Source organism: Salmo salar, chromosome 02 (assembly GCF_965601325.2).
Source record: "Salmo salar chromosome 02, fSalSal1, whole genome shotgun sequence".
In the NCBI taxonomy this organism is placed as follows: Eukaryota; Metazoa; Chordata; class Actinopteri; order Salmoniformes; family Salmonidae; genus Salmo; species Salmo salar.
Genome location: NC_138292.1, coordinates 37012466 through 37040000, shown reverse-complemented (window position 1 = coordinate 37040000; position 27535 = coordinate 37012466). Strand labels below are relative to the sequence as shown.

The following is a 27535-nucleotide window of genomic DNA, read 5'->3' as shown; positions in this document are numbered from 1 at the left end:
TGGAAATGTATGCAAATTAATGTTAATACCATTTAAATGTAATGTTTTTTTGCATTGGATATATTTACCATGTCGTATGGAAACAGAAACATGAACGTTTTACCTTATCATAAGTAGACATAATTTCAAATGATTAAATCCTTCCAATAGCAATAAAAAAAATAATTGAGTTACAAATTGAACTCTAATTAAATGACTTGACTCTTCACATGGGATGATTTCACTGAACAACAAAAGGGAATATTGAATGATGCATCACATCTCCCAAAAACATTTTCAACATACATCTGTAAAATGATAGTGTAGAAACTAAAGCTTTGGTTGTCTTACTCTCAGGTTTCCATGTCTTCTCCCTAAACCTCCTCAATGTCCATCTCTTGAACATCAGACTCTGAGGCCTCATCCTCTCTTCACTTTCCAACCTTGTTGGGGATGGCTCGTTGTCAGGCTCAAAAAGCCTCACATTTGCCACAATTTTTGGCCACAATTTTTCAACCCATGTATTGGTCAGCATGTTGCTTGCTTTGGTGTGTGTTCCCAAACAAGGACCAGTTGTGCTCTGAGGCGGCTGATGTTGTTGGGATTTGGAGGATGATGGAGGCAACAGGGGAAAGAGCCTCAGATCCACAAAGTCCCTTCCAACCAGGTGGCTGATGAGATATGTTGGCACGACTGCCATATTGCATTTCCATCCCAAAGCCCTTGCTTGGAAGTGTACTTTGCCAGACTGCCAAGAACCTTGCCTTCATCCAGGCCAAGGTGGTGAGACACGGTAGTGATGACACCATAGGCCTTGTTGATCTTTGCACCAGACAGGATGCTCTTGCCAGCATACTTGGGGTCCAACATGTACGCTGGGGCGTGTATGGGCTTCAAGCAGAAGTCTTAACGCTTTTTGATGTATTTCAGAACTGCAGTTTCCTCTGCTTGGAGCAACAGTGAAGTGGGCAGGGCAGTACGGATTTCTTCTTACATCTGCATGCGGAGTCTGAACATCAGACAGGATGGCATTGTCTGCCTCAAGCCATGCAATGGTTACTGCTATAGGTTTCAGGCTGCTTACCACTCTCTCCCAAAATACATCATCCAGGAGGATCCTCTTGATGGGGCTGTCCATATCGGCAGACTGATATGGCCATTTCCTGGAGAGACTCCTTCCCCTCCAGGAGACTGTCAAACTTGACGACAACAAATGGGTGTGATGTGAGGTTAGGACTCCTCCACTTTAGACCAAGCAGCTTTCATGTTCGCTGCATTGTCTGTCACCAGTGCAAATACCTTCTGTGGTCCAAGGTCATTGATGACTGCCTTCAGCTCATCTGCCATGTAGAGACAGGTGTGTCTGTTGTCCCTTGTGTCTGTGCTCTTGTAGAATACTGGTTGAGGGGTGGAGATGATGTAGTTAATTATTCCTTGCCCAAGAACATTCGACCACCCACCAGAGATGATTGCATTATAGACTGCGTTCTCTATGATTTGCTAGACCTTCACTTGAGCTGTTGAACTCTGCATCCAGCAAATTAGTAGATAAAGTATGTCTGCTTGTTCTTCGCCGAGCATACACCCCTCCATTCAGAAATCTCTTCCAATACACATTGCCTGTGAGCATCAGAGATGAACCAGTTGCATACACAGCTCGAGCAAGACATTCATCAGCATTTCTCTACATTCCTCCATTGAGTAAAAAAAACCCGTCTGATTCCAGGAGGACAATGAGCTGTTGCTATCGATAAGGTGTCTGATTCATCATTTTCACCTCGAATAGAAGTAGAGGGACTTTGGTCAGAGGTTGCTTGTTGTGAGCGCTGAGGGAACTTTATGCACTTGGCCAGAGGATTCTGCATCTTTTGTTGCATTCTTCACATATGATTTGGCACAGTATTTGCAAATGTACACAGCTATTCCTTCTACATTAGCTGCAATGAAATGCTTCCACACATCAGAGAGTGCCATGGCATTTTCATGTAAATATTAGGGAAAAGAAATGACAAAAACCCCCAAATACAATTTCATGTACAGATAAATAGTTAAGCAGTTAGATTAAACACCACCTTTGTAAGAAATGTTTTAAAATGAAACGTGTATGAAAACAGGTGCATTAACACTCCTCAGTTAGCAAGCTCAGGGAAGCTAAAACCCACATGGTAGCAAAAACTAATTAGCAGAAATTGTTAACGAGTTAGAAATTATTTAAACACACTTTGCTGTAAGCTATTATTTACTAGTTAACAAAAAATCATGTCATATAAAATATATTCACACCACCCAGTATTGTAATCAAAATTTACCAGAAAGCATGTAGTCCTTGACTCAGTGTAGTAGTGTGGGCTCAATAGCATCTCATTAGTGTGCAAGATCTTGAGAATCAGCTGTACATGTGATGGAAGCGTGCACTGCACATGTGATGGTAGCATGCACTGCACATGTGATGGAAGAGTGCACTGTGCATGCAGAGGATCGCAATTCCATTGAATTGGAGATAGTTTAACCAAAATATGCCACAAGACCTAGAATTGCCCTATGTGTATCCCACATAAAAGGTTCACTGTTATAAGGTAACTTTTTTGATGAATTTAAGTAAAATTCCTGGCCTTAACTTCCCATGAAAAAGTTCCTGGGAAGGGGGAAAGGGGCAGATTTTTGGGTGATGACTGGACATCTCTAAGCCCTGGCTCCAGCAACATGCCCTCTCGGAGGGTGGTCATCCCATGGAATCTCTGACATCAGCTCTTTCTTTCTCCCCCTTTCTCTTTGTATTCGGTGACACTGCTTACCTCAGCTGGTGTCCAAGCCTTGATCAAGACTGGAATCTCTGAGTTCATGAATGAATAGAAGATGACCAAAAGACCAGGCCTAATTCGAAGGGGAAACGAGTAACAATCCTTTGTTTCCCCAAACTCTTGCGCCTCTGTTGCGTTACCATATTTGTAGAAGGGAGAACAGAGAAGATGAAAAGTTTGGTAACAGAACGGCTGTTTGTGTCATTGACACCGAACTAAAGCTTGTTTTGCTATGGAAAACCAATTTTTCACTAATAAACTCAAGTCAGTGGTTTTCATGGTTCAATTGGCTGACATCTCAGAAAATGTTCCAGGCTGAAGTTGTGCATTTCATAGATTTTTTTTTTTCTTCCAATGACCAGCTTAGCCTGTTAGGGCTAGGGGCAGTATTTGCACGGCTGGATAAAACAATTTACCCGATTTAATCTGGTTACTAATCCTACCCAGTAACTTCAATATGCATATACTTATTATATATGGATAGAAAACACTCTAAAGTTTCTAAAACTGTTTGAATGGTGTCTGTGAGTATAACAGAACTCATTTGGCAGGCAAAACCCTGAGACATTTTCTGACAGGAAGTGGATACCTGATGTGTTGTATTACCTTTAAACCTATGCCATTGAAAAACACAGGGGCTGAGGAATATTTTGGCACTTCCTATTGCTTCCACTAGATGTCACCAGCCTTTACAAAGTGTTTTGAGTCTTCTGGAGGGAGATCTGACCGAACAAGAGCCATGGAACGATGATGGCCCATTAGACACCTGGCGCGCGAGTTCATGTTGGGTACCCTCGTTCCAATACGTTATAAAAGAGAATGCATTCGTCCACCTTGAATATTATTCATGTTCTGGTTAAAAAAGGCCCTAATGATTTATGCTATACAACGTTTGACATGTTTGAACGAACGTAAATATATTTTTTCCCCTCGTTCATGAAGTGAAGTCCGGCGGGCTTAGATCATGTGCTAACAAGACGGAGATTTTTGGACATAAATGATGAGCTTTTTTGAACAAAACTACATTCGTTATGGACCTGTGATACCTGGAAGTGACATCTGATGAAGAGAATCAAAGGTAATGGATTATTTACATAGTATTTTCGATTTTAGATCTCCCCAACATGACGGCTAGTCTGTATCGCAACGTGTATTTTTCTGGGCGCAGTGCTCAGATTATTGCAAAGTGTGATTTCCCAGTAAGGTTATTTTTAAATCTGGCAAGTTGATTGCGTTCAAGAGATGTAAATCTATAATTCTTTAAATGACAATATAATATTTTACCAATGTTTTCTAATTTTAATTATTTAATTTGTGGTGCTGACTTGACTGCCGGTTATTGGAGGGAAACGATTTCCTCAACATCAATGCCATAGTAAAACGCTGTTTTTGGATATAAATATGAACTTGATAGAACTAAAAATGCATGCATTGTCTAACATAATGTCCTAGGAGTGTCATCTGATGGAGATTGTAAAAGGTTAGTGCATCATTTTAGCTGGTTTTATGGTTTTGGTGACCCTGTCTTTGAATTGACAAAACATTACACACAACTCTTGTAAATGTACTGTCCTAACATACTCTAAATTTATGCTTTCGCCGTAAAACCTTTTTGAAATTGTAAAACGTGGTTAGATTAAGGAGATGTTTATCTTTCAAAGGGTGTAAAATAGTTGTATGTTTGAAAAATTTGAATTTGGACATTTATTTGGATTCAAATTTGCCGCTCTTGAAATGCACGTGCTGTTGATGGAGTGCACCACGGGTGGGACGCTTGCGTCCCACCTAGCCCATAGAGGTTAAACAAATGTTATTTGACCAGGGAAAATGGTCCAATTAAATATATTGATTTGGCTAAGAGCTGGAAGGCATTGAAAACTGGAGACATTAGTCTCGCCACCTGAACTAAGCACATTTACTCAACCAAACGGCCGAAACATCGACGGTACAATTAGCAACACACCAATTTGCTAGCAGAACAGGAGTATTTAAAAAAATCTTTCTTTCTCCCCCCTCCCCCCTGTAAAGGCGAGATGTGGAACAGGAGCAACAGTATGTGCAGTCGTGTCTTCTCGGCTCCTGACTGGTCACAGACATTGCTGTGTTCCTGCGCCACTGTTGAATGGGCACTCAATGATTTGCATTGTGTTGACTACCATGGTGTTACGTTGCGTAGCATCATGTTGGGCAGCTCTGTCTCTTATGATGTCCTGCGATTCGTTGCCTTGCAGTGTAATCTTTGCCTGTAATCTTTGACTGTGCTTCTTTGTCCAGGGCTCTTGCTTTTTACGTTTCTGCAGCTGTGCAAAGCAAGAAGTAGGCTACTTCAGTTGAGCTGCGTTATGCTGACTTGTACAGCAAGACCGTTGCTGCTGTGCCGTATGCTTAGCTGTAGTTGCAGGGTTCTGAAGTTCAGGAGGAACTGGGTAAATGTGCTTGATTTTTCTTAATTCCTCCGCCAGACAAGCTCGGCCTCCTCAGACGTAGCGGTGCAGTTATGTAATGAGCTAGTGGGCTCAGCTTCAGTCAGTAATCACCACATTGTTTGACTTCCTCTAGTTGTGAAGTGTCTGTACTCTGTTTAGTCACTTTATGATCTCTTGATCCTATTTCTGACTGATCCCCGGTACATTTGACTTGCTCAGATTGAGGGACTATTAGTACAAAACAAGGAAGGCTTGGGGCTATTGCACTCTCATAGGATTTTGTTCATTTTTTTTAAAGCTGTGGTTAATCAGAATTATTTCAATGATTAGGCTAGCCTTAAATGCGCTAAAAGTTTTCCATGTACGGTAGTAGCTTATCTGATTATAGTCGACGGTCTAGTATGCAATATCATAAAGTTCATAAATCAGTCAAACCAAATAGCTTAAGCTGTTGTTCCAGCGTTTATGGCCATCTCTGAGCTGCTGTGCCTCGGACTACTGTGCTACTTCCTAACCCCTCTCCACCTTTCCTCCAGCCCAGGGGTATGGGCCTACCACTGGGCAACATTTATCATCGCTGACGCAACTCACACAGCCTCGGTTGTCTTATCAGCCCTTCTATATCATCACTCATATGATTTTAGCAGTGGTGCGAGGGTGTTACACACTCACTGAGATCACAGGGAAACTTTGATTAAACTAAAATAGAACTGATTCATTTAGAGAGATGGTCATCCATCTTGTCCTGACTGAGCATGAAATGGGAATAGAACAACCCAATTGTCCATCTTTGGAAAATGCTGACTTTAGGCTATATGTTGATGACAATGGAACGATATAATTGTAAAGCCTGTTGAGTATCTTCAGGTACAGTGGCTAGCCTTACCGTTTTCATATTGGGCCTCAGGCTCTAGCTGCTCTTCCTCTCGACTGGAAAGTGAGGTTCATGTTTCACATGATGAATGACTTAGTGGGCTAAACATGAAATGGCAAGTCCTTCTGCTGTGTACTAGTGACAGCCAACAACCCTGCTCCCCCTTCACTGGAAGTGCAGATCACTCTCATTTTGTAAGGATGCATAGAGGGCTCACTTTAAAAAGTGACTGCCCCTAAAAAGCACATTTTTCATTTGGTTATAAAGTCAGTCTGGTCGAAAACTGAGATTTTAAAGGAAAAAATGGTATGTCATGGAATAAAGGGTACTGTAACAGTTTTCCTTGGGTTGAGTTTATTTCAATCCTGTACACAGCTGGCAGCACCCAAGCAATCATCAGTTAGGAACGTGTAGCTGCACGAGCCCCCTTCGTAATGCCCATGGTCAATTTGGTTTGACATTCGATAGTCCCCAACTAGCACCATAGGGATATCAGTAAATTATACAACTTAGGCCTACATGGGACAATTATTTAAAAAAATGTCAGTAGCTACCAATTTCAATGACTTAACCTCAAATGAACTTTGTATAAAAATGCATATACAAATATTGAGGCATTTAATGAGACAACTAAAAGATGTGCAACATGAAAATATTGTCCCATTTACATTGTGTAATCTATTGACGGTGCCTAACTAGCCCCAGAGATGGGCTATCCAATGTCAAACCAACATTGCCACAATTCACACCATCCTGCTAATTGGCTAAAGAAGTTGGCTAGCACTAACTAGCCTAGGCAACTTCAAGACACGACCTGGTTAAACTGTTTCAAGTTATGTACAAACGCTTGCCACGTGGGAAAACACCCACATTAAACCACCCCCCAAGACAACTCTACTTTGGCTTCAGTCGTGGCCATTGCATGTAATGACCAAGTCGCTAAACAAAGCCAAATCAGGAAGTTGAACTCCCTTTAATAGTAGCCTCAAAATGGGGTCTTTTTGCTTAATGAGGTTCTGACTATGGCTATGTAAAGGGTTGGCAGTTTGACTGCCTTGTGGACTTGATACTCCCCCTGTGCACTACCACAGGCTATGCAGATTTATCATGAAAGAGTGCCTGGTACAGCTGGACCTTATTTATTGTCCAGGCTTGATGGAAGTTTGAGCAGGATGCCTTGTAGGCCTCGATAGGCAAGGTTTTCTAAGTGCTGGGCCTATAGTGGAGCAAGTGCAAAAAAACACATCTAGGGCTTGGTGTAAGCCTACTTAAGTAATGTAGGTCATACTGACTGACCTTACATGAATGCACAATGTGACATGACAAAGCATTTGGAGCAGTCCCGCCCTTAATAAGTAGGCTATAGCCTAGTCTCTCGGTCTTGTTGTGCTAAACATTTATCTTAGGCTAGATTACTTCCTATCATATCTGGCTCAGTTTAAAGCAGTGCTTCTATATACCTATTCCTGTTCAGAATGATATCACTAGTATTCTTCTGTGGCTCTCTCAGCTGCTGTGGTAGCAGCTCTCTGGTTTTAGCTGGCTCACCACCCCAGGTTCTGTAGCTATGTGTTAGACCAACATGGCCCCAAACTACATGCCAAGGAGGTCTCCGCTGTTTCAGTGACTAATATGTTAGTGTCATGATTTCAGGCCATGCCCCTTTTGGGTCCAATTTATCATTCAAATTGTGGCAGGCAGCACTATCCTTTTTTTCTATGTTCAATTGATTCAGTGTTTGATTTTTAGGTTTCTACTAGTCTCTTGTGACAACAGAAAACATTAAAATGTCTGTCAGGAAACTGGGATATGACGGATAGTGTGGAACAATTATTCTGTTGAGCTTGTTTTGTGAAACGGTTTATTTGGGAGAATCACGATTTCTGAGGGGGTTCACCTACACAAGACCATACATTATTTAGAATTTCGGAACCTAATGGAGTAGCTGGCCAGAGGTTCTGGGTTGCTGACATTAACTTTGTACTGACCTGTTAGCCCAAGTCAGATTAGCACCGCATTGACTGTGCTTACACTCAACTCTCGTTTCTCCTAAATCACTTGCAGTAGGCCTGTTCTTCACATGCTTAAATTACACTTCTCTCAGTCTCGTGGAAGTCTCTGTTTTGGTTAGCCTGCAGTTGTTTCACTGCTGGAAGCCTATACTGTAATGGAGGTTGTCTCTCCATCTCTCGTTTACCTCCATGAATCTTCCACGGGCCCACACAATCGCTGCAGCAGGCCGTGGTGACCTCCATGTCTGCTTCAGTGATCCAGGCCTCTCCCAGGCTCAGCACCCACGTGCTAGCAGCAGCTCCCTTTATGTAACCTCTCACACAAAAGCCTGGCCGGCCTGCACACGCATAACTGACTGCTCTGTGCTGGCAACAGGGACATTATGCTAGTCAGGCCATCGCTTAGGTGTGTCTCTCACAAAACCTAAACTTGATGGAAACTATTTTCGGGAAAATCTGACAGTTTCAACCCCGGATTGCTTACGTTGCTGTCAATATTTGCAGACACAACATTGACATTAATTTGTTGTTTTTGTCGATTTATCACCCCTAGCAGCCGTCAACTAATAATTTAGTGGGACCCTTCCCTAGTTTTGTGGCCCTCACCTCACCCCATTGTCAGGAACTCCTGCTGGTTGATGCGTCAGAAGCTGAGTGCGTCCACAGGAATGGCTGATGTTAGAGGCTGGGAATAACAAAGTCCTTTCACTGGTCTGTTAGTGTACATTCTGTCCACAGAGCAGCACATTACCAGCAGGCATTGGCACTAGCTTGTCCGTTGATACATCATTATGTGTAGGACTTAGTTTGCTCAACTCCCAGCAGTATGTGTAATAGTGTCTCACACCAATCAGGTCCTAAAATGATCTTTATGAGATGCAGTAAAGTCAACACAACAAGAGGCTTTGTATGGAGGCCAGACCCTAGGAAGATATTGTGTTGCTGGCTTCTGCTTCTCTCAATAGTGTAAACACACCTACCTCCAGGGCCAGAAGTTCTTGTCCACTCAACTCAACACCTGTCTGTTTTGAATGCTGAGTATACTCACACAGCCTCTTGTCAACACTGCCTTCGGAAAGTATTCAGACCCCTTTTTCCACATTTTGTTACGTTAAAGCCTTATTCTAAAATTGATCAAATAAAACCAAATCCTCAGCAATCTACTCAAAATACCCCATGATGACAAAGTGAAGACAGGTTTTTAGAATACTTTATATACATAAGTATTCAGCCCCTTTGCTATGAGACTCAAAATTGAGCTCAGGTGCATCCTGTTTCCATTGATCATCCTTGAGATGTTTCTACAACGGAGTCCACCTGTGATACATTCTATTGATTTGAAAAGGCACACACCTGTCTTTATATAAGGTCCCAAAGTTGACAGTGCATGTCAGAGCAAAAACCAAGCCATGATGCTGAAGAAATTGTCCATAGAGCGCTGAGCCAGGATTGTGTCGAGGCACAGATCTGGGGAAGGGTACCAAAAAATGTCTGCAGCATTGAAGGTCCACAAGAACACAGTGGCCTCCATCATTCTTAAATGGAAAAAGTTTGGAACTACCAAGACTCTTCTTAGAGCGGGGCGCCCGGCCAAACTGAGCAGTCAGGGGAGAAGGGCCTTGGTCAGAGAGGTGACCAAGAATCCGATGGTCATTCTGACAGAGCTCCAGAGTTCCTCGGTGAAGATGGGAGAACCTTCCAGAAGAACAACCATCTCTGTAGCCTTCCACAAATCGGGCCTTTATGGTGGTGGCCAGATGGAAGCCACCCTGCTCTAAAAGGCACATGAAAACCCGCTTCGAGTTTGCCAAAAGGCACCTAAAGACTCTCAGACCATGAGAAACAACATTCTCTGGTTTGATGAAGTCAAGATTGAACTCTTTGTCCTGAATGCCAAGCGTCACGTCTGGAGGAAACATGGCACCATCCCTACAGTGCACCATGGTGGTGGCAGCATCATGCTGTGGGGATATTTTTTAGTGGCACGGACTGGGAGATCGAGTCAGGATCAAGGCAAAGATGAACCGAGCAAAGTACAGAGATCCTTGATGAAAACCTGCTCCAGAGCGCTCAGGACCTCTGACCACCTTCCAACAGGGCAACGACCCTAAGCACACAGCCAAGACAATGCAGAAGTGGCTTGAGTAGCCAGAGCCTAGACTTGAACCCGATCGAACATCTCTGGAGAGAGCTGAAAATAACTGTGCAGCAACTCTCCCCATTCAATCTGATAGAGCTTGAGAGGATCTGCAGAGAAGAATGGTAGGAACTCCCAAAATACTTGTGTGCCAAGCTTGTAGCATCATACCCAAGAAGACTCAATGCTGGAATCGCTGCCGAAAGTGCTGAGTAAAGGGTCTGAATACTTATTAAACTGAAATATCACATTAACATATTTTTTTATAAATTAGCAAACATTTCTAAAAACCTGGTTTTGGTTTGTCATTATTGGGTATTGTGTGTAGATTGAGTAAAATAAAAGTTTAATCGATTTTAGAGTAAGGCTGTAATGTAGCTGTGTGTTACAGCGGCTTTGGGAGAAGACTATTACAAGAGATGTGAACATAGCCGTGATGTGTGTATGTGAACATCAGTGAATTGCTACACAGCAAGTGTGTTGGAGACCCTGCAGAGGGAAGTCTCTTTTTTTTTAAATTTTTTGTTGCCAACTTTGGAACAAGGGCACTGGAAATTCTCTGGTTTAGAAAGACCTTTTGTCCTGTTGCCTTATCTTGCCTGCCGGTGTGCCTTTTGTTGTGAGGGTGGGTCAAGAGAGCGAGAGAGGGATGGGTGTAAAAAAAAATAGAAGAGAGCTCATGATTCATCAGGTGCGGTGGTGAAGAGTTCACTGAGGCATGGGTGGGGCTAGATGAATGCAGGTAACAAGGATAGTAGTCCAGTCACAGCTTGAAGCTTGAACTTCAGTATCTCAAAGTCATAACATGATAGGTGGAACATTTAATCATTTAGGAGGATGGAAGGGAAATGTGGTTTTAGACTCTAAGATGTACACTAGGGTACCAAAGGAATTTGAATTACTGCTTTATGCAGTGTATGCTCAAAGAGCTTAATCTCAATTCAGATATCTATACTGAACAAAAATATAAACGCAACATGCAAAAATGTCAACGGTTTTACAGAGTTACAGTTCATATAAGGAAATCAGTCAATTGAAAATAAGTACATTTGGCCCTAATCTATGGATTTCACATGACTGGGCAGGGGTGCAGCCATGGGGGAAGCCAGGCCCAGTCAATCAAAATGTGTTTCTCCCCACAAAATGGCTTTATTACAGCCAGAAATACTCTTCAGCACCCCCCTCAGGTGATCCCGTAGGTGAAGAAGCCAAATGTGGAGGTCCTGCTGCTGTTAAGCTGGCTGGACATACTGCCAAATTTTATAAAATGACATTGGAGGCAACTTATGGTAGAGAAATTAACATTCAAATCTCAGGCAACAGCTCTTGTGGACATTCCTTCAGTCAGCATGCTAATTGCACGCTCCCTCAACTTGAGTGTGTGTCATTATGTTCTTCATATGCTACACCTGTCGGGTGGATGGGTTATCTTGGCTAAGGAGAAATGCTCACAAACAGCGAAGTAAACAAATTTGTGCATCAAATCTTAAGAGAAATAAGGTTTTTGTATGGAACTTTTCTGGGATTTTTATTTCAGCCCATGAAACATGGGATCAACAGTTTGCATGTTGTGTTTATATAATTGCTAAATGTATTATAGGTCACATATTGGCACAGTGCTACAGCCAAACACTAGGCTACCTTATGGACTGAGATGTTGACACTAGAAGCCTATCTTATTTCTGTCAGGGACATTTCCAGTCATCCTTGCAAATGTATCGATTGCCCTCTGCATCTCTCCTTTCAATAGCCCATCTGTAGAAATTGTATTGTTCCCCAGTCTCGATTGGGGGTCATCATTGCTATTTGCTACACTGAAAACCTATCACTGTTACCATAGTAACATCACATTTTGCCTGATCCAGCTATGCCTCTTTTCAGTAATGTGATTTCTATTGCCCATGGATTGCTGTAGTTTTGGACGTTTTCTAAACCCTGGTCATTGTTTGAGATTTCTTTGTGCCCTGTAGTTTGGGAGTGCACTGACTGAGTCATGTTTAATGTCAGAATAGAATGGTTTCTTAAAGGGAAGGCTCGCCTCCAACTGAAGGGGAGTTCAATAATGTCCTTGTGTAGAGCTTTTCTGTCTTATGTCTGGCCTTAAATGTTTGGCAACTTTATAATTGAGTTGTCAAGGTTCCCTAATTCAATGCTAGTACTTTTTGCAATGAGCATTTTTCTGTGATGCTTTTTGTAAAGCGTACTTTTTTGCCCATCGTGATAGGAGTGATGGCCAGTTAACTGAATCAGCACAAGTAAAGATTTGCTATTAGGAGTGTGCTGTGTAGGTAGAAAACAGAGGCCCATCTGCTCATCCCAACATGTTATCTTGTTACCATGATTCAATGCAAATGTGAACACCTTTTGTTTAATTTGCTCAACGGCTCTGTGAGCAGCCTACCACAACAGTGGTCATGGGTGAGTGAGACGTGGCCAGGCAGAGGGGTCAACTGGAAAATGATTTTCCACAGAGATGTTGCCCTTTACCAAAACAGGCTTACACATGGGCACTATGAAAGGGTCAGTGGGGTTATGTTCCATCTTTTTTTGTGTGTGTTAGCTGTTAAGATTACATTTAACACACTTGAATCATTTTTCCTGGCCCAATAACGTTACATTCCACAGTACCTGCATGCTGTACAAATGGATCATAGTTTGATGCCAATTCAGGTTTACATTTTCATCCGTTTTGCTTCTTTTTGCTTCTATTTAGGTTTGGCTGGACGTGTAAGGCCAGTTGAAGAGTTCCCCTGGTCCAGTGGTCTTGTCGGGGAGGGCGGATCCCCTGTTTTTTTTCCTTCCCTGATGCCGCCCCGTAAATTCATGATCACATGACCTTGGATATGGACGCAGTCCTGTCCGACTTTGTCCGTTCCACTGGAGCCGAACCAGGTCTAGCCAGAGACCTGCTAGAGGGTGAGTTGCAAGGCATTCTGGGGTAAAATAGATGATTTTATGGTAAACTGCTAGTGAGGGGTGTAAATTGAGCAGTGCACCTCCCAGTTAGAGCTGTTGGTTAAGTAAGCTATCATGTAAAAGGAGGAAGTTAAATCCAGAAGAGACTCAACTCTTGTTGCCTAGCAGCAGCACAAGTTGCAGGTAAGAATATGGGTTCAAAATGTAATGCGCTGCAGTAGCTATATGGTGGTGAGAGACAAGACGTGCTCAAAATTCAAATATTTACTCAAGCAACGGAATGTGTCAGTGGCCTTTTACATAAGTTGCTATGGTTGTGTTGACATACGGTAAATATTTATACTAATGACTGTTGAGCGGATCTGACTTTCATAGAATGCGTTGGCTTTTTCGGTTAGGTTTGACTTGTCCTTTCCATTTGCAGGGAAGAACTGGGATCTCACCGCTGCCCTCAGTGACTTTGAACAGCTGCGACAAGTGCATGCTGGGAACCTGTCGTACTCTTTTGCTGAGGAGAGGACGTACCCAGCCCCGGAGAAGGAGATGGCCAGGGTCGGGCGGCCCCTTCTGCACCGTCAAGAGGAGGTGCTGCAAGGTGAGAACAATGGTAAGTAAAAAAATAGATATTTTGGGCATAATGTCACTTACAACCACTTATCTGTTGTCCTCTTGTTCTCCTCATTGTGATAAACTAGAACCCTCTCCTTTTGTTTTGTTAGTTCACTTTACATTTTTTGTCAATTCTCTCAAGTCAGCCTTCGTTGTCCACTCTCCCCTTGTCCAATTTCTCTTTCCCACCCCTTCCCAAAACTAACCTAAACTCCTCTTTCTCTTTTGTGATACCTCCCTCCGCAGCCACAGAGAAGCGTCTATCGAGAGGCATCTCCCATGCCAGCTCTACCATCGTGTCCCTGGCGCGGTCACACGTCTCCAGTACGGGCAACTGTAGTAGTGAGCCCCTTCTGGACACGCCTCTGTGCACATTCCAGCTGCCCGACCTCACTGTGTACCGGGACGACTTTCGCGGCTTCATCGAGAGGGACCTCATCGAGCAATCTATGATGGTGGCCCTAGAGCACGCCGGTGAGTTTAACTGCACAGGTCCCAATGCTGCCACCAATTACAAATAAATGACTTTATTCACTTCTGAGGCAATCTTGTTAATTGTGTCGTGTAGATGACCGTCTACACCATAGTTTCCCAGTACTAGAAGTGTGTGCTGAATTGTTTTTAGTGTGAATGAAACCGCGAGTGCCTGTTCTGTTTACATTAAGGCCGACTCAATTGGTGGACACGGGTGGGACCTAACTGTCAGAGTCTATTGCCATTGGCGACGAGTGGGGACGGAAACTGCCTGTTACATGCAGCGTCATTGGGTGAGTGTCATAGCCAAGATCCAAATCTAACGTGTAAGGTCATACTCTGCTATGTCAATCAATGATGAGAGCTTCACTGTTGGCTGAAGTAAGCCCTTGAATAATTGTGGTACACATTATAGCTAAGCGGCAGTGTCCTACTGGAGAGGCTTAGCCCAGAGCAATTAATTAGGACCCAATTGAGGTGTAAGCATTGTAGCTAAAATGCCTTGTAATCCATCCTTAGAAATTGGGCTTTATTTGTGATATTCCTGAAGCTACAGCCCATAATGCCACACTAGGCTAATTAAGAACACAACACATCACAACACATCAAACAACTTGCCCTTTTGCCTGGAGTAAGGTTTGGATGTAACCACTGGTTTTCCTTTCTTTGGGATGGTGTTGTTTATACTATGTGCCTGTATGGCGTTGCAGGTATGTGGGGCTTTCATGACCGCGACCTGATGCTGCGGAAGTCTCTGTATGCACTGATGGACCACGGCCAGGAGAGGGAGTCACTGAGACGCAGGTGGAGGTGGCAGCAGACCCTGCAGAACAAAGAGGTGGGGGATTCACTAGGATGGATCCATGTGAAACTTAGTCCCAAGGGATTGTTTACAGTCACAACTTCCATTTCAGTGAATTGAAGTGTGTGTGTCCACAGTCTGGCCTGGTGTACACGGAGGAGGAGTGGCAGAAGGAGTGGAATGAGCTGCTAAAACTGGCCTCCAGTGAACCTAGGATACACTACAGCACCAATGGCAGCAATGGGTAAGACCTGTCTCGGGCACCTCTCACACGCATTATTTATGTTAAGTATGTATACTATTATATTAAGTTTGAGGCATGCCACATGGAGTTACGGCCCATCACGAGCCTCTGTTTTGGAACAAAGACTAAGATAGTAAGAGGAAAATGTTAGATAGTGGCTACCTATGTCACTTCCTGCGTGTTTCCTGATCTGACCCGTTTGTTTCCTATGTGCAGGACGGAGTCATCAGAGGAGCCTGTGTACGAGAGTCTGGAGGAGTTCCACGTGTTTGTCCTGGCCCATGTCCTGAGGAGGCCCATAGTAGTGGTGGCAGACACCATGCTCAGGGACTCTGGAGGAGAGGGTAAGGTGACACATTTTGATTTTACCAATTTGGCTGCCTTACATCCATAAGCTGTGTTTTATGAACTTTAGTGTTGTAACTGATTGTGATGTTTTATGTTGAACGTTCTCGTCCTCCTTCCTTCCCTCACCAGCTTTTGCCCCCATCCCATTCGGAGGGATCTATCTGCCCCTAGAGGTGCCAGCTGCCAAGTGCCATCGCTCGCCCTTAGTGCTGGCGTACGACCAGGCCCACTTCTCTGCCCTCGTCTCCATGGAGCAGAAGGACGGCTCGAAAGAGCAAGGTAATGTTACGTGCCCATCATCCTCTTAACTACCTATTACAACACAACCAACACGTCTCCATAGTGAAGTGGACCACTTGAATAGACTACACCTCACCAAAGTGGAAATTAGAGGAACTGCACATCAATCATAGTCCCAAAATTGACTAACGTGTAAAAACAATTATTTTGGACTTCTGTGTTTTTCTCAAATGAAAAAGTCTGAGATTAGGGGTACCTGTGACATCTGATTTCTTTGTAATATTTGAAGGTTCGGTTTTGGTTTCAAGTAATTCCCTTGACTGACACGGTGTGTGTTTGTTTGTAAAGTATCACTCACTTGACGCTCCGACTGAAGAGCATTCTGATCTCACAACATCAGTCAAACACTGACGCAGAAGTTGGCTAGCTTGTTAGCTACTTCCAGACACAAATGAGAGAACACCTCCCTCTGAACATTTTACTCCCCCTAGAAGAGCTGGTTAGACTGTTCTCTTATCTAGAAAGGTTAATGACTGTAACAATAAAAACAAAACATTTTTAGCCAGTCTTTACTGAAACATGTCAACTGAGTGTATGTCATTTGTAAATTCATCAATTATTCTGCACTCTGGGTCTCTCAAACCAGAGTACTAATCGGAGTAGATTGCCAGTGTTTACGAACTCACCCCATGACCAACATCAAAGTGCGCCTCCAAGACGCAGATCTAGTCTTTACAGTTGCATTCTTAATGAGGCATAGGAAGACTGAGGAGAAATTGGCCATTACGGTCCCTCTTTAATTACTACTTTGCATCAGTTGAATGACAATTGCTGGATGAAAGAATGCTTTTAATTTTACTTTGAACATTTTTGCTCCCTCTCCCCCACAGTTGTGATCCCTCTCACTGACTCAGAACACAAAATGCTGCCTGTACACTTTGCAGTGGACCCTGGGAAGGACTGGGAATGGGGCAAGGATGACACGGACAATGTCATGTTGGCAAGGTATGATCCTACTCATTGCACTTCAAATTGGGTCTGCATTACCCCCTCCAAAAACACACACGCAGTCACTATGTCCTCGTAGGACCTAATATCCTGTATTGACCCCTGCTCCAGATTAGAGAAATGTTCGTCAGTGAGAGTGAGATTAGCTCTAAATGCCTTCTATGATTGGAACAAGGGGGAATACAGAAATAGCCTGAAATCAAAAAATAACTGGATATTTATTCCACAGGATTAAGATTTGCTGTTGTGTTTCAACTGGAATGGTGTACAAAAATAACTTCAATTGAATTAATACAGTGCCTTCAGAAAGCATTCACACTCCTTGACTTTTTCCACATTTTGTAGTTACAGCCTGAATTTAAAATGGATTAAATTGAGATTTTGTCTCTGGCCTACACACAATAACCCCATAATGTCAAAGTGGAATTATGTTTTTGAAAAGCTGAAATGTCTTCGGCCAGTAAGTATTCAACCCCTTTGTTATGGCAAGCCTAAATAAGTTCAGGAGGAAAATGTGCTGAAGTCACATGATAAGTTGCACTAATAGTGTTTAACGTGATTTTTGAATGACCACCTCATCTCTGTACCCCACACATACAATTATCTTTAAGGTCTCTTAGTCAAGCGGTGAATTTCAAACACAGATTCAACCACAAAGACCAGGGAGGTTTTCCAATGCCTCGCAAAGAAGAGCACCTAATGGTAGATACATTATTTTATTTAAAAAATAAGCAGACATTGAATACCCCTTTTGAGCATGGTGAAGTTATTAATTACATTTCGGATGGTGTGTCAATACACCCAGTGACTAAGATACATGCAGCCTTCCTAACTCTGTTGCCAGAGAAGAAGGAAACCGCTCAGGGATTTCACTAGGAGGCCAATGGTGACCTTAAAACAGTTCAAGTTTAATGGCTGTGATAGAACTGAGGATGGATCAACAACATTGTACTTACTCCTCAATAGTGCTGAGCGATTGGTGCTTTTTAGGTCATTTTGGTTTGATTATAAAAAAGAATCACGTTTTGATTATTTGGGTTGAATGCTGTAACACAGAATAAAACATTGAATTAAAGTCCCATGATGGTAGTGGACTGTCCATTACTGCTTATCATTTATTCACATTACTTTAATAATATTTCAGTTGTGTATATTACACGTTTTATGGCTTTATTTTATTACAAGTCCTCATCTCGGTAGTGCTGCTGTTTGACAAAATCCCAATTTGTTTTATTTCTTCAAAGCCATACTTTTATGACTGCTGTATTTTCAGGTAGAGATGACTAGCGAAGCAACAGCTGCTTTCTATGTCCCATCACAATCAAACATTCGTGTCTCTTCTGTAGCAGGTGTAAAAGAAACAGACCGGAAAGTAGATGTGCAATGGATTATGGTCATTGTAGTTAATTACCACATTTTAAGTGCCAAAATATGTAAAATATTTGTCTGCTGGAAACTACAACTCACTACTACATCGCACAGTTCAGGCTGGATCGGATTTATTTCTAGAGAAACTGCAATGTACGCATTGAGCTCACGGGGAAAAATGGATTTCAAATATTGAACCAACAACACGATTAGTTCTTTTAAAAAAACTAAAAATAACTTGCATTTAATTTCTCAGCACTACTCCCTAAACTAAATGGCAGAGTGAAAAGAAGGATGCCTATATAGAATACAAATATTCCAAAACATGCATCCTGTTTGCAATAAGGCACTAAAGTAAAACTGCAAAGAAATGAACTTTATGTCCTGAATTCGAAGCGTTGTGTTGTTGGATTTGCCCCAAACATATCACTGAGTACCGCTCTTCATATTTTCAAGCATGGTGGTGGCTGCATCCTGTTATGGGTATGCTTGTATTCAGTAAGGACTATTGAGTTTTTTAGGATAAAAAGAAACAGAATAGAGCTAAGCACAGGCAAAATCCTAGAGGAAAACCTGCTTCAGTTTGCTTTCCAGCAGACACTGGGAGACAAATTCACCTTTTAGCAGGACAATAACCTAAAACACAAGGCCAAATATACACTGGTGCTGGTTACCAAGATGACATTGAATGTTCCTGAGTGGCCTAGTTACAGTTTTAACTTAAATCAGCTTGACTATCTATGGCAAGAGTTAAAAAAGGCTGTCTATCAATGATCAACAACCAACTTGACAGAGCTTGAATAATAAAAAAATAAAATGTGCAAATATTGTACAATCCAGGTGTGCAAAGCTCTTAGAGACATACCCAGAAAGACTCACAGCCAAAGGTGATTCTAACATGTATTGACTCGGGTGTGAATACTTGACGTAAATTGGATATTTCTGTATTTCGTTTTCAATAAATTAGCAAACATTTCTAAAAACGTGGGGTATACCATTGAGGTATTGTGTGTGGATGGGTGAGATTATTTAGTCCATTTTGAATTCAGGCTGAAACACAACAAAATGTGGAATAAGTCAAGGGGTATGAATACTTTCTGAAGGCACTGTAAATAGTTTGTCTGAAAATGGATTATAGAAACATTTGTATGGGGGAATTAGAATTTCAGCTCTACACAATTATGCATTCATGTTGGCTACATTTCTGACACAGTATTTATCCATTATCAAAGGTTACATAGTTTTAAGTGAGCCGTTTGGGCCTCAAGACTTGAACAGATTCCACGCCATTAGCCTATTTTGAATAACTGTCATGTTACCAGACATCACTTATGTAGCCTAGTTCTTATTTCCCTTTCTCTAAATGATGCATGTAATATTCTGGGAAGCAGCCTTTTCTCTAAATGTTTCACCCAACATGGTGTTACTGTTAGGGGCACGACGAGGCGATTTCACCCTCCGTTTTGAACTTTGACCTGTCTGTCTTCCTCCCTCAGTGTGACCCTGTCCCTGGAGGCAAAGCTCCAGCTGCTACACAGCTACATGACTGTCACCTGGCTGCCCCTGCCCTGTGAGGTATCTTTCGTGTTCTCATTCACTAAGGGGAAATCCTAACTCCTAACACACTTCCCTCAGTCATGCATTGATGTCAATGGGAGAATAAGTGACCATTTGAGTTGTCGGTTTGGATTCAGCCCTGGTTGCAGATCATTTTGTAACAATAGCATACCTGAACACCCCCTCCAAATTGTTTGCGAATGTGAAGCTTAGATCATATGTTACCTACCTGGTTATGTTTTTAGCATGTTGTAATGGATGTTTAAATTGAAATGGAAACAGATTATTTGAGAGATATAAAATCTAGATAAGCTATTTACTGTGTTACATAACTGTGTGGGTTTCTGTTATTATGTGGGTTGTTCTAGTCTGTAGCCATTCCCTCTGCTTCACAAACCCCATGTTGAAAACAAACCACACATAAAATGACATCACACTAAATGGTTTGAATGGCCTTTTTGTGCATTCCAATCTAATGCTGGGAGTTAGAAAGGATATCAACCTCATGGCAATTTCACCGTTAACCTCTAGTGAGAAGTAGCAATAGAAGGATCGCTGTTGAAGAGCTGAGGTTTTCTCTGACTTTCCAATAAAAACGAGGACGTTGGTGTTTCCTTTAGCTCTTCGGTTGTCATGGTTATGGGGCTTGGCAGAGAGGACTGTTTTTATAACTGTCCAATGTGTGAACTAGCGTGTCATCATTATCTTCATTGTAGGTCCCACCCTCTCCAATTATAGTATGTATATTTTCCAATAGAATCTATAGAAATGGCAAAAAAGCTTTCTGAACCAAGTCATCTGCACCTCTCACTCCTGCTCTTAATCTCTCTGTTGCTCTCTGCATCACTCACACCTGCTCCCTGTTTCTTTTTTATTTCTCTATAATTCATCATCGGTGTCTTTTTTTCTTTCAGCAGGCACCTTTGGCCCAGCCCGAGTCCCCCACCGCCTCTGCAGGAGAGGACGTCCGCACTCCTCCCGACTCAGGAGAATCCGACAAGGAGTCGGTCAGCAGCAACTCCAACGGTGATGCAATGACGGCACCAGGGGCGGCCAGCGCAGGTGGTGTGTCGACTAAGAACAGCTCCTCCTCCTCCAGCTCGTCCAGTAACAGCTCGGCAACATTGACGACGGGTACGGGGGGAAAGGAAAAGACAGAGAAGGACAAAGACAAGAAGAGGGCTGACTCTGTGGCCAACAAGCTGGGCAGCTTCGGCAAGAGCCTGGGCAGCAAGCTTAAAAAGAACGTGGGCGGGCTGATGACGGGGAAGAATGCAGGAGGAGGCGGGGCCAAGCAGGAGGGCACAGAGAAGAAGAAAAGTTCGCTGAGGGGGCGGAAGAGCAGCAAGGACAGCTCGCCTTCGGCCCACGCCTCTGAGGACTCTGGGAAGGGCTCGCCGTCGTCGGGCAGCGAGTGTCAGAATGGCACGGGCGGCGGCGGCAGCAGCAGCAGAAGCAGCGAGAATGACCCGTATAAGTACAGTGCCGACGTGAAGGCGAGCCTAGGCATCCTGCGGGCGGCCATGCAGGGCGAGAGGAAGTTCATCTTCGCTGGCCTGCTCACCACCAGCAACCGCCAGCCCTTCCAGGAGGAGATGATCCAGCGCTACCTGTCTGACGCTGGGGAGCGCTTCCGGGTAGAGCAGGAGCAGCAGCGGAGAGAGGCTGAGCGGAAAGGAAGCACCAACGGCATCCAGCAGCCCAAGAAGGAGGGAACGGCAGGCACAGAGGTGGGCTACCGCACCTATGAACCGAAAGAGGAGCCGGCTGAGAGCTCACCGCCCACCTTCAGCCACCTCAAGTCGTCCTCATTCAACCCCTCGCTCTACTCCGGCGTGGTGCCCATCCCCCGGCCGCCCTCCCCGGCCACGCTCACTCAGCACCCACACATGCACGGCTACATGGAAACGCGGCGCCAGCTTGCAGGTGGCTCTCCAGCCTCGTCTTATCCCGGTCTGCCCTCCTACGCCACCCTCCCCCGGCACTGCCCCATGGCGCAGGGCCCCCCTCACCCCCAGTACCACCCCCCGCAGGCACCAGTACCCCTCAGCCCCTTTCGCCTCATCCCCTCCTCTTTCACACCCTCATACCTCCCCGAGCACGACCCTCCAGACTACCCCACCTCAGAGCCTGTAGGCGGGGGCTACACTAACGGATTCCGGGACATGCGCTCCGGCCTGGATGTTCCTCGCAGCGGGCCTCTCCCGGTCAGACACTACTCCCTGGGCAGCGCCGGAGGCCTGTCCAGCCGCTGCCGGACGCCCAGCTGCAACTACTACGGACACCCCGAGACGGGCAACTACTGCTCCTGCTGCTACCGAGAGGAGCTGAAGAGGAGGGAGACGGAGCCAGCCATCCACAGGTTCTGAACAGACGGACTGACCAGAACTGGATTTGTGGCCACCAACCACAAGGAAACTGATGGATGAGGTTTCCTGCTATAGGACGATACAGAGCCTGGCCCTCTCATCGCATCACTTCCTTCTCTAAAGGCAACACTGTGTGTGGAGAGCGTCCTGGACAGGATCAGTACAGTGACTTCAGAGACTGGAGAGAAGGGGGCTGTGGCTGGCGGCCGCTGCGCCGAGCGTTAGACAATAGGACTGTGCACATCTTACATTTGCTGTGGCTCTTATGCAGTGTGTGTGTGTGTGTGAGAGAACTGCAGGCTCTCCTCCACTTTGTCCCCTTGTCGCCTTGCAACTGTCTCCTCCTGGTGGAGAGAATGTATACTGCAGGCAATACACGCACACTTACATCCACATTACACACACACAAACTAGCACTGCACAAGCACAACCATAAACTTCTTGATTATCACTCTTCTCCGTATGTGGAGACGACCTATATTTGGCCCTGTAAATTGGTGTTATTTTAACATATGAATCAGCCCTTCGATGTCTTGTTGTCTATTCAACCAGAGGGTTAGAGATGTATACAGACGGATTAGCCTCGGGCGTTACTGTTACCGGGTGCTCATGTATGACTTGGGAATGAACAGTACTCTTTCCTGATGAGTAGTTGGGTTTCTTTTGCGTTGGTCCTCGCTCTTGTAATGCAAATTGAAACTACAGTATTATGTTACAGTAGTTGCTGTTCTGTGGGCTTCTATGGTGCTGCTAACGTTCCAGAATGCAACAGACCCCCTCTATACAAGTTCATCTCAAATATAACATGCAAGACAGATAGCCCTATCCACCCTTAAGATGCCTTTTTTGGCAAAGTAGCCATCCAATCTAAATTCACCATTGTGTCCAGATGTCAGTCAAGTACATTTTTTAAACTTCTACTATTTGTAGATGTCTCCCAGTATCAGTTATAGAACATACATGGCGGAATTCTGTGGTAGATATTCCCGAATGGCTAATATACCGTTTTTAATAAGGTTGCTAGAATCTTACTGTTCCTGGCTTGTTTTTGTCATTTTATATCTATCATGAAAATGAGGCGTTTCAATAATACGCTGGTACATTTAGGGTCGTCCAACACTACTAAACTGGCATTCAAAACCAACTCCCCTCGCATTTTCAGCTCAAGACCTCAAGGTGATCAGTACACGCTAAACTGATGAACGTTCACATTTTGGTTGAAAAAGACACTGTCCATTGTAACATTGTCCACTTACATTGTAACTGTCAATTAGTCTCTGCTTCTCTTGTGGATGAGAAAGGTAACAGGTATTTTATGGAATCTTGTCCGTAGGGCTGTGTTACTTTAGTCTAAATATTTGTAACGTTTCGTGAATACCTACTTATGGCAAACTCCAAATTCCTGACATGGACACCCCATTGATACGATTAAAAACAAGTTGGATTGTTTAACCCAACTCCCCTTCAAGTCCTAATTGAGGGCATTGTGTTGATTCCAAACAAGTGACTGACCCCCGTCGCTTAACCTCTTTCTGCACAAATTCAAGCACTTTCCTAATGTCCGTAGACATTTTGTTACCGTTTTGAAGGTATCTGACTGTTATGTTGTCCTTAGGTCATGTCAGAACTGTAGACACTGCCACCTCTACTTGCGGTAGGGCAGATGCATGGGCTAGAACCCCTTCTCTAAGGATTCAGTTACCATGGGAACAGCTTTTTGGTGCCAGTGTTGTGGTTTAACTCTATTTCCTAGTTGCCTTTTTCAGTCTCTTGTCCTTGTGGCATTACAATCTTATTTGTATGTTTTACAAAATGTGCATCAGGTGTACAATACTCGTTTTTGCTGCAGTTTCTCTTCTGGTATTTTTGTACCCTACTCAGTGTAAAGCCCCTGTTTTTAATTATTTTCATTTTGCACCCAGACATGGAGTCATTGTTCAAAGATCATAACAAAGCGATTTAGAGATCAAATGTAAAAAAATATATATCTAAATAATAATTCTGGAGTTAGGAACATATCACATCTTTTAGATACCGTTTTGGTCTCGTGTTACACTCAATGATTTGCAGATTAGGAATTAATTTGTTTTTCTCATCACCAATTTATTAACACTTTCTCATCCAAGCCGTGTTATTACCAATGAGCCATGTAGACTTATGAGGAAGACCAATCTTCCTGACTCTATAAACATCTTTTCACTTGAAGCACAATGGCGAGAGAATATCTGTATGCAATTCACTGCCTTGCCCAATGGATGGCGCTCTTGTATTTGTATTCAATGTTCCTGGAAGTTGCCATGCCCTACTTAACCAAAAATACAAAAGAGAACAATTTTAAGGGTACTAAGATTTTAGCTTATTTAAAAAATATAAAAAAAGTTGCCATGGGTATGAGGGACTCTTCGCTCTCTTTTTAAGTAACATTTGTCTTTTGAGAGGTAGTTCAAACATGCGGCTCAAAATAGTCACCCTTCAAGGGATGCTCCATGACTTCAAGGTGGCATGTGCATCTTGAATTGGAACCAACCATTCCCCACAATACCATTAAGCTATATCCCAAACAATATTTCTGTGAGACGTGGGGTGTGTGTGTGTTTGTGCGCTTACGCTGTATGAAACCATTTTGCAACAAAAACTTGCAGCTCATAAGGCACAAACAGGTCATCTTTAATGGACGGATGATGGCTAACTAAGAAATGGGTGTATGTGTGCTTTCTCCTCTCCTTCCAATGTAATAATATTTGCTTACATCAACAACTCCATTTTTTAAAAAGAATTGGATGGCTTACAGACATCTTGAACATTTGACATTTGAGGCTGCAAACATTTTTGTATAAAAAACAAATGACATTGAGGTTGTATATGTTCAAGTTATTTTTGTAAACCCAAAGTTTTACAATGTTTTTAAAGATAATCTATATTGACGGATGCTAAAATGTGTGGAAGATAAGCTTGTAATAGCCTAGGTTTCTGGAGGAGTCAGTATTCACCAGAATGGTTGATCACAAAAGAGCCTCCTAAACTCAAAGGTTTCTCATTAGCAAACTAGTTTCCTCTTTGCTGACCTGATGATATGATTTGAGAATATATATTTATAGTGAGATTTTCTTTTTTTCAGAAGTTTCCTTTTGGAATGTTTAGTTGAGAAACTTTTAGTATGTTCTTTCTTACGTGTCAAGCTTTTATTTGTTTGTTTTTAATTTGAATTTTAAGTGTTCATTTTTTTTATTTTTATTTTTCTCACCACCAATCCATGCAATGCTAACACATTACGGCAATGATTCAATACTTGATTGTTGGTGTTTTCAACCTATGCTCTTGCTGCAATCCCTCTCTCGGAATAAGATGGCTTTGAATTTGTTTTACGAAGTAACTGACCCATTATTTTTATATTGTACATTTTCTCTCATTTCTATGGGACAGAATAGTCATCAGCAACATGAACATGGGATACTTTAGTTGCATGGGACTGGAATTGTTGCATATAATTGACTCCATTTTACCAAATTTGTGCATTATTTTGAGCTGATTTGGGCGGTCCTGGTTTTCTGACTTAAAAAAAGAAAAATATATTTTCATGTTTGGAGAGGATGGGCTGTGACAGTGCAATCTGGATGGAAAGAACATCTGTTTTTTTGTTTTTTTTCTCTGTTTGAATAAATTCTCATTGTATTTCAACAACATGGTGGCAGTCCCAAAAGTTTTACTCCGTTTCTGACTGTTTTTTGGTGGGGGGTTACAAATGTATGGTAGGTATTCCAGAGATGTACAGAAAAGGTCTTGTCTGTTTTTCAATGTGCACATTGGATGTACAATAATGTTGGATGAAAGGAGAGAATTGGTATTATCTTGGTCTAAGGATGATGTATGATTTCTAATCATTCGTGGCCAGACTAGGTAAATGTAAATGGTACTGTAGTCCAGTACATTTATTGATCATCTGACCAAATGGCACCAGATTTTAGTTCTGGGTTAACTGAGATTACATCGACTCTTAACAATTTGATGCCAGCCAGTGGATATAAATGTTAAAAACTATTGTATTATATTGTCCAATTATCAATTGTGTTGAAACACTCAAATCAACCAAGCAAGAGAGAGACTTAACAGCAAAAGCTGTTTTTATATATTAGAAACAACTTATTAAAGCGTTACACATTAGAAGTAACTTTCACCCAGATGATGCAGCTGGCAGTGTCTGAAGCTGTTCTATGTATTAGAGAAATTGGAGACCCTTATGTAATATTGAATAGGGTCCCATGTGGTAGAAAGAGGTTTGGATTTATAGCTTGTTCACAAGGACACGGTCTCCCAACCTGGCTGTTAGGAGGGACAGACTGTACTTCATCCATTTAGAATTTCTATTTGCTCATCAAAAAGAATTGATGCAGTACATTCCCACTGGAATATTCTTCCAATAGCATCTGTCTGCATTACTGCAGAACTACCTTTCTACATGGTCAGTTCCGATGACAGAGCAGCCATTCCTCAGACGCTCATCATTTATCAAAGGATCAACTGCAGGTACTGTATCACTCATCCATCACTTGCCTTTGGTAAGACTAATAAGACCAACGCCTACAAATGTGTACCTTTTTTTTGGGGGGGGGGGGCTTTTATTTTGTATGTAGTATGCTGGTTGAAACTACTGGTAATTTATGTAGATTTTGAAATAATGTTTTTTATTGCTTCTGTGCTCTTTAAGCTTAGTCATCCTCATGGCATTTTCTTATGTTTACATCATTGCTTCCATTCTTGTTTGAAATTCTCAAGGTAGACGAGAAGATGAACACTTAGTGACAATGCCATTTACAGAATACTACAAATGCAGCATCCAACTCATTCTGCATTAGTAACATGGGTATAATGATTTACAACTATTTTATAAGCATGTAAGATCCTGTAAAATGATGTTAAGTATATATGAGTTAATGATAGACTATCAGTCTAGTCCCAAGATATCACGTTTTTATTTCTGAGCTTCAGGCGGTTTCTTCGAAAGTTCTAATTTCAGCGAATCAGTTTGTCAATTACTAATGACAGTGTAGCACTGGAGGCAAAACACTTGTATTTAGAAATATGTGCATCTGTGTATAGGCCTGTATTCAACAACCTATTAAATGGCCCATTTGAACCGTCACCATTTCCATAAAACTCGGCTTACTTCAAAAGCTCTGCATACTGTCACCTTTCCTAAACCCCAAATTCAAAATGTCACCACAGCGTTCTTCATAGTCCTGAAGAACTGAACTGCTTTAGACCCAGGGCTCTTGACACCTCATTCAACTAACCAAGACCTTAATTACCTGAATAAGTTGTGGTAGTGCAGGAAGGAACTGAACATGAACACCTTGTGGCTTAATTTGTAGGA

At 42.7% G+C, this 27535-nt stretch overlaps 1 protein-coding gene across 1 annotated transcript in view; it reads left to right on the top strand.

Moving 5' to 3' along the window:
- LOC106581836 (OTU domain-containing protein 7B) overlaps nucleotides 1-25847 on the top strand; it is a 36227-nt gene extending 10380 nt beyond the window's left edge. Inside the window, exons 2-12 of the mRNA XM_014164243.3 lie at nucleotides 12943-13145; nucleotides 13570-13752; nucleotides 14001-14228; nucleotides 14420-14521; nucleotides 14939-15066; nucleotides 15168-15274; nucleotides 15491-15618; nucleotides 15752-15901; nucleotides 16753-16867; nucleotides 19735-19813; nucleotides 20710-25847. Coding sequence (XP_014019718.3) covers nucleotides 13061-13145; nucleotides 13570-13752; nucleotides 14001-14228; nucleotides 14420-14521; nucleotides 14939-15066; nucleotides 15168-15274; nucleotides 15491-15618; nucleotides 15752-15901; nucleotides 16753-16867; nucleotides 19735-19813; nucleotides 20710-22164 — 2760 coding nt within the window. The 5' untranslated portion in view covers nucleotides 12943-13060 and the 3' untranslated portion in view covers nucleotides 22165-25847. The remainder of the gene's footprint in view (nucleotides 1-12942; nucleotides 13146-13569; nucleotides 13753-14000; nucleotides 14229-14419; nucleotides 14522-14938; nucleotides 15067-15167; nucleotides 15275-15490; nucleotides 15619-15751; nucleotides 15902-16752; nucleotides 16868-19734; nucleotides 19814-20709) is intronic.
- The last annotated feature ends 1688 nt before the right edge of the window (nucleotides 25848-27535 follow it).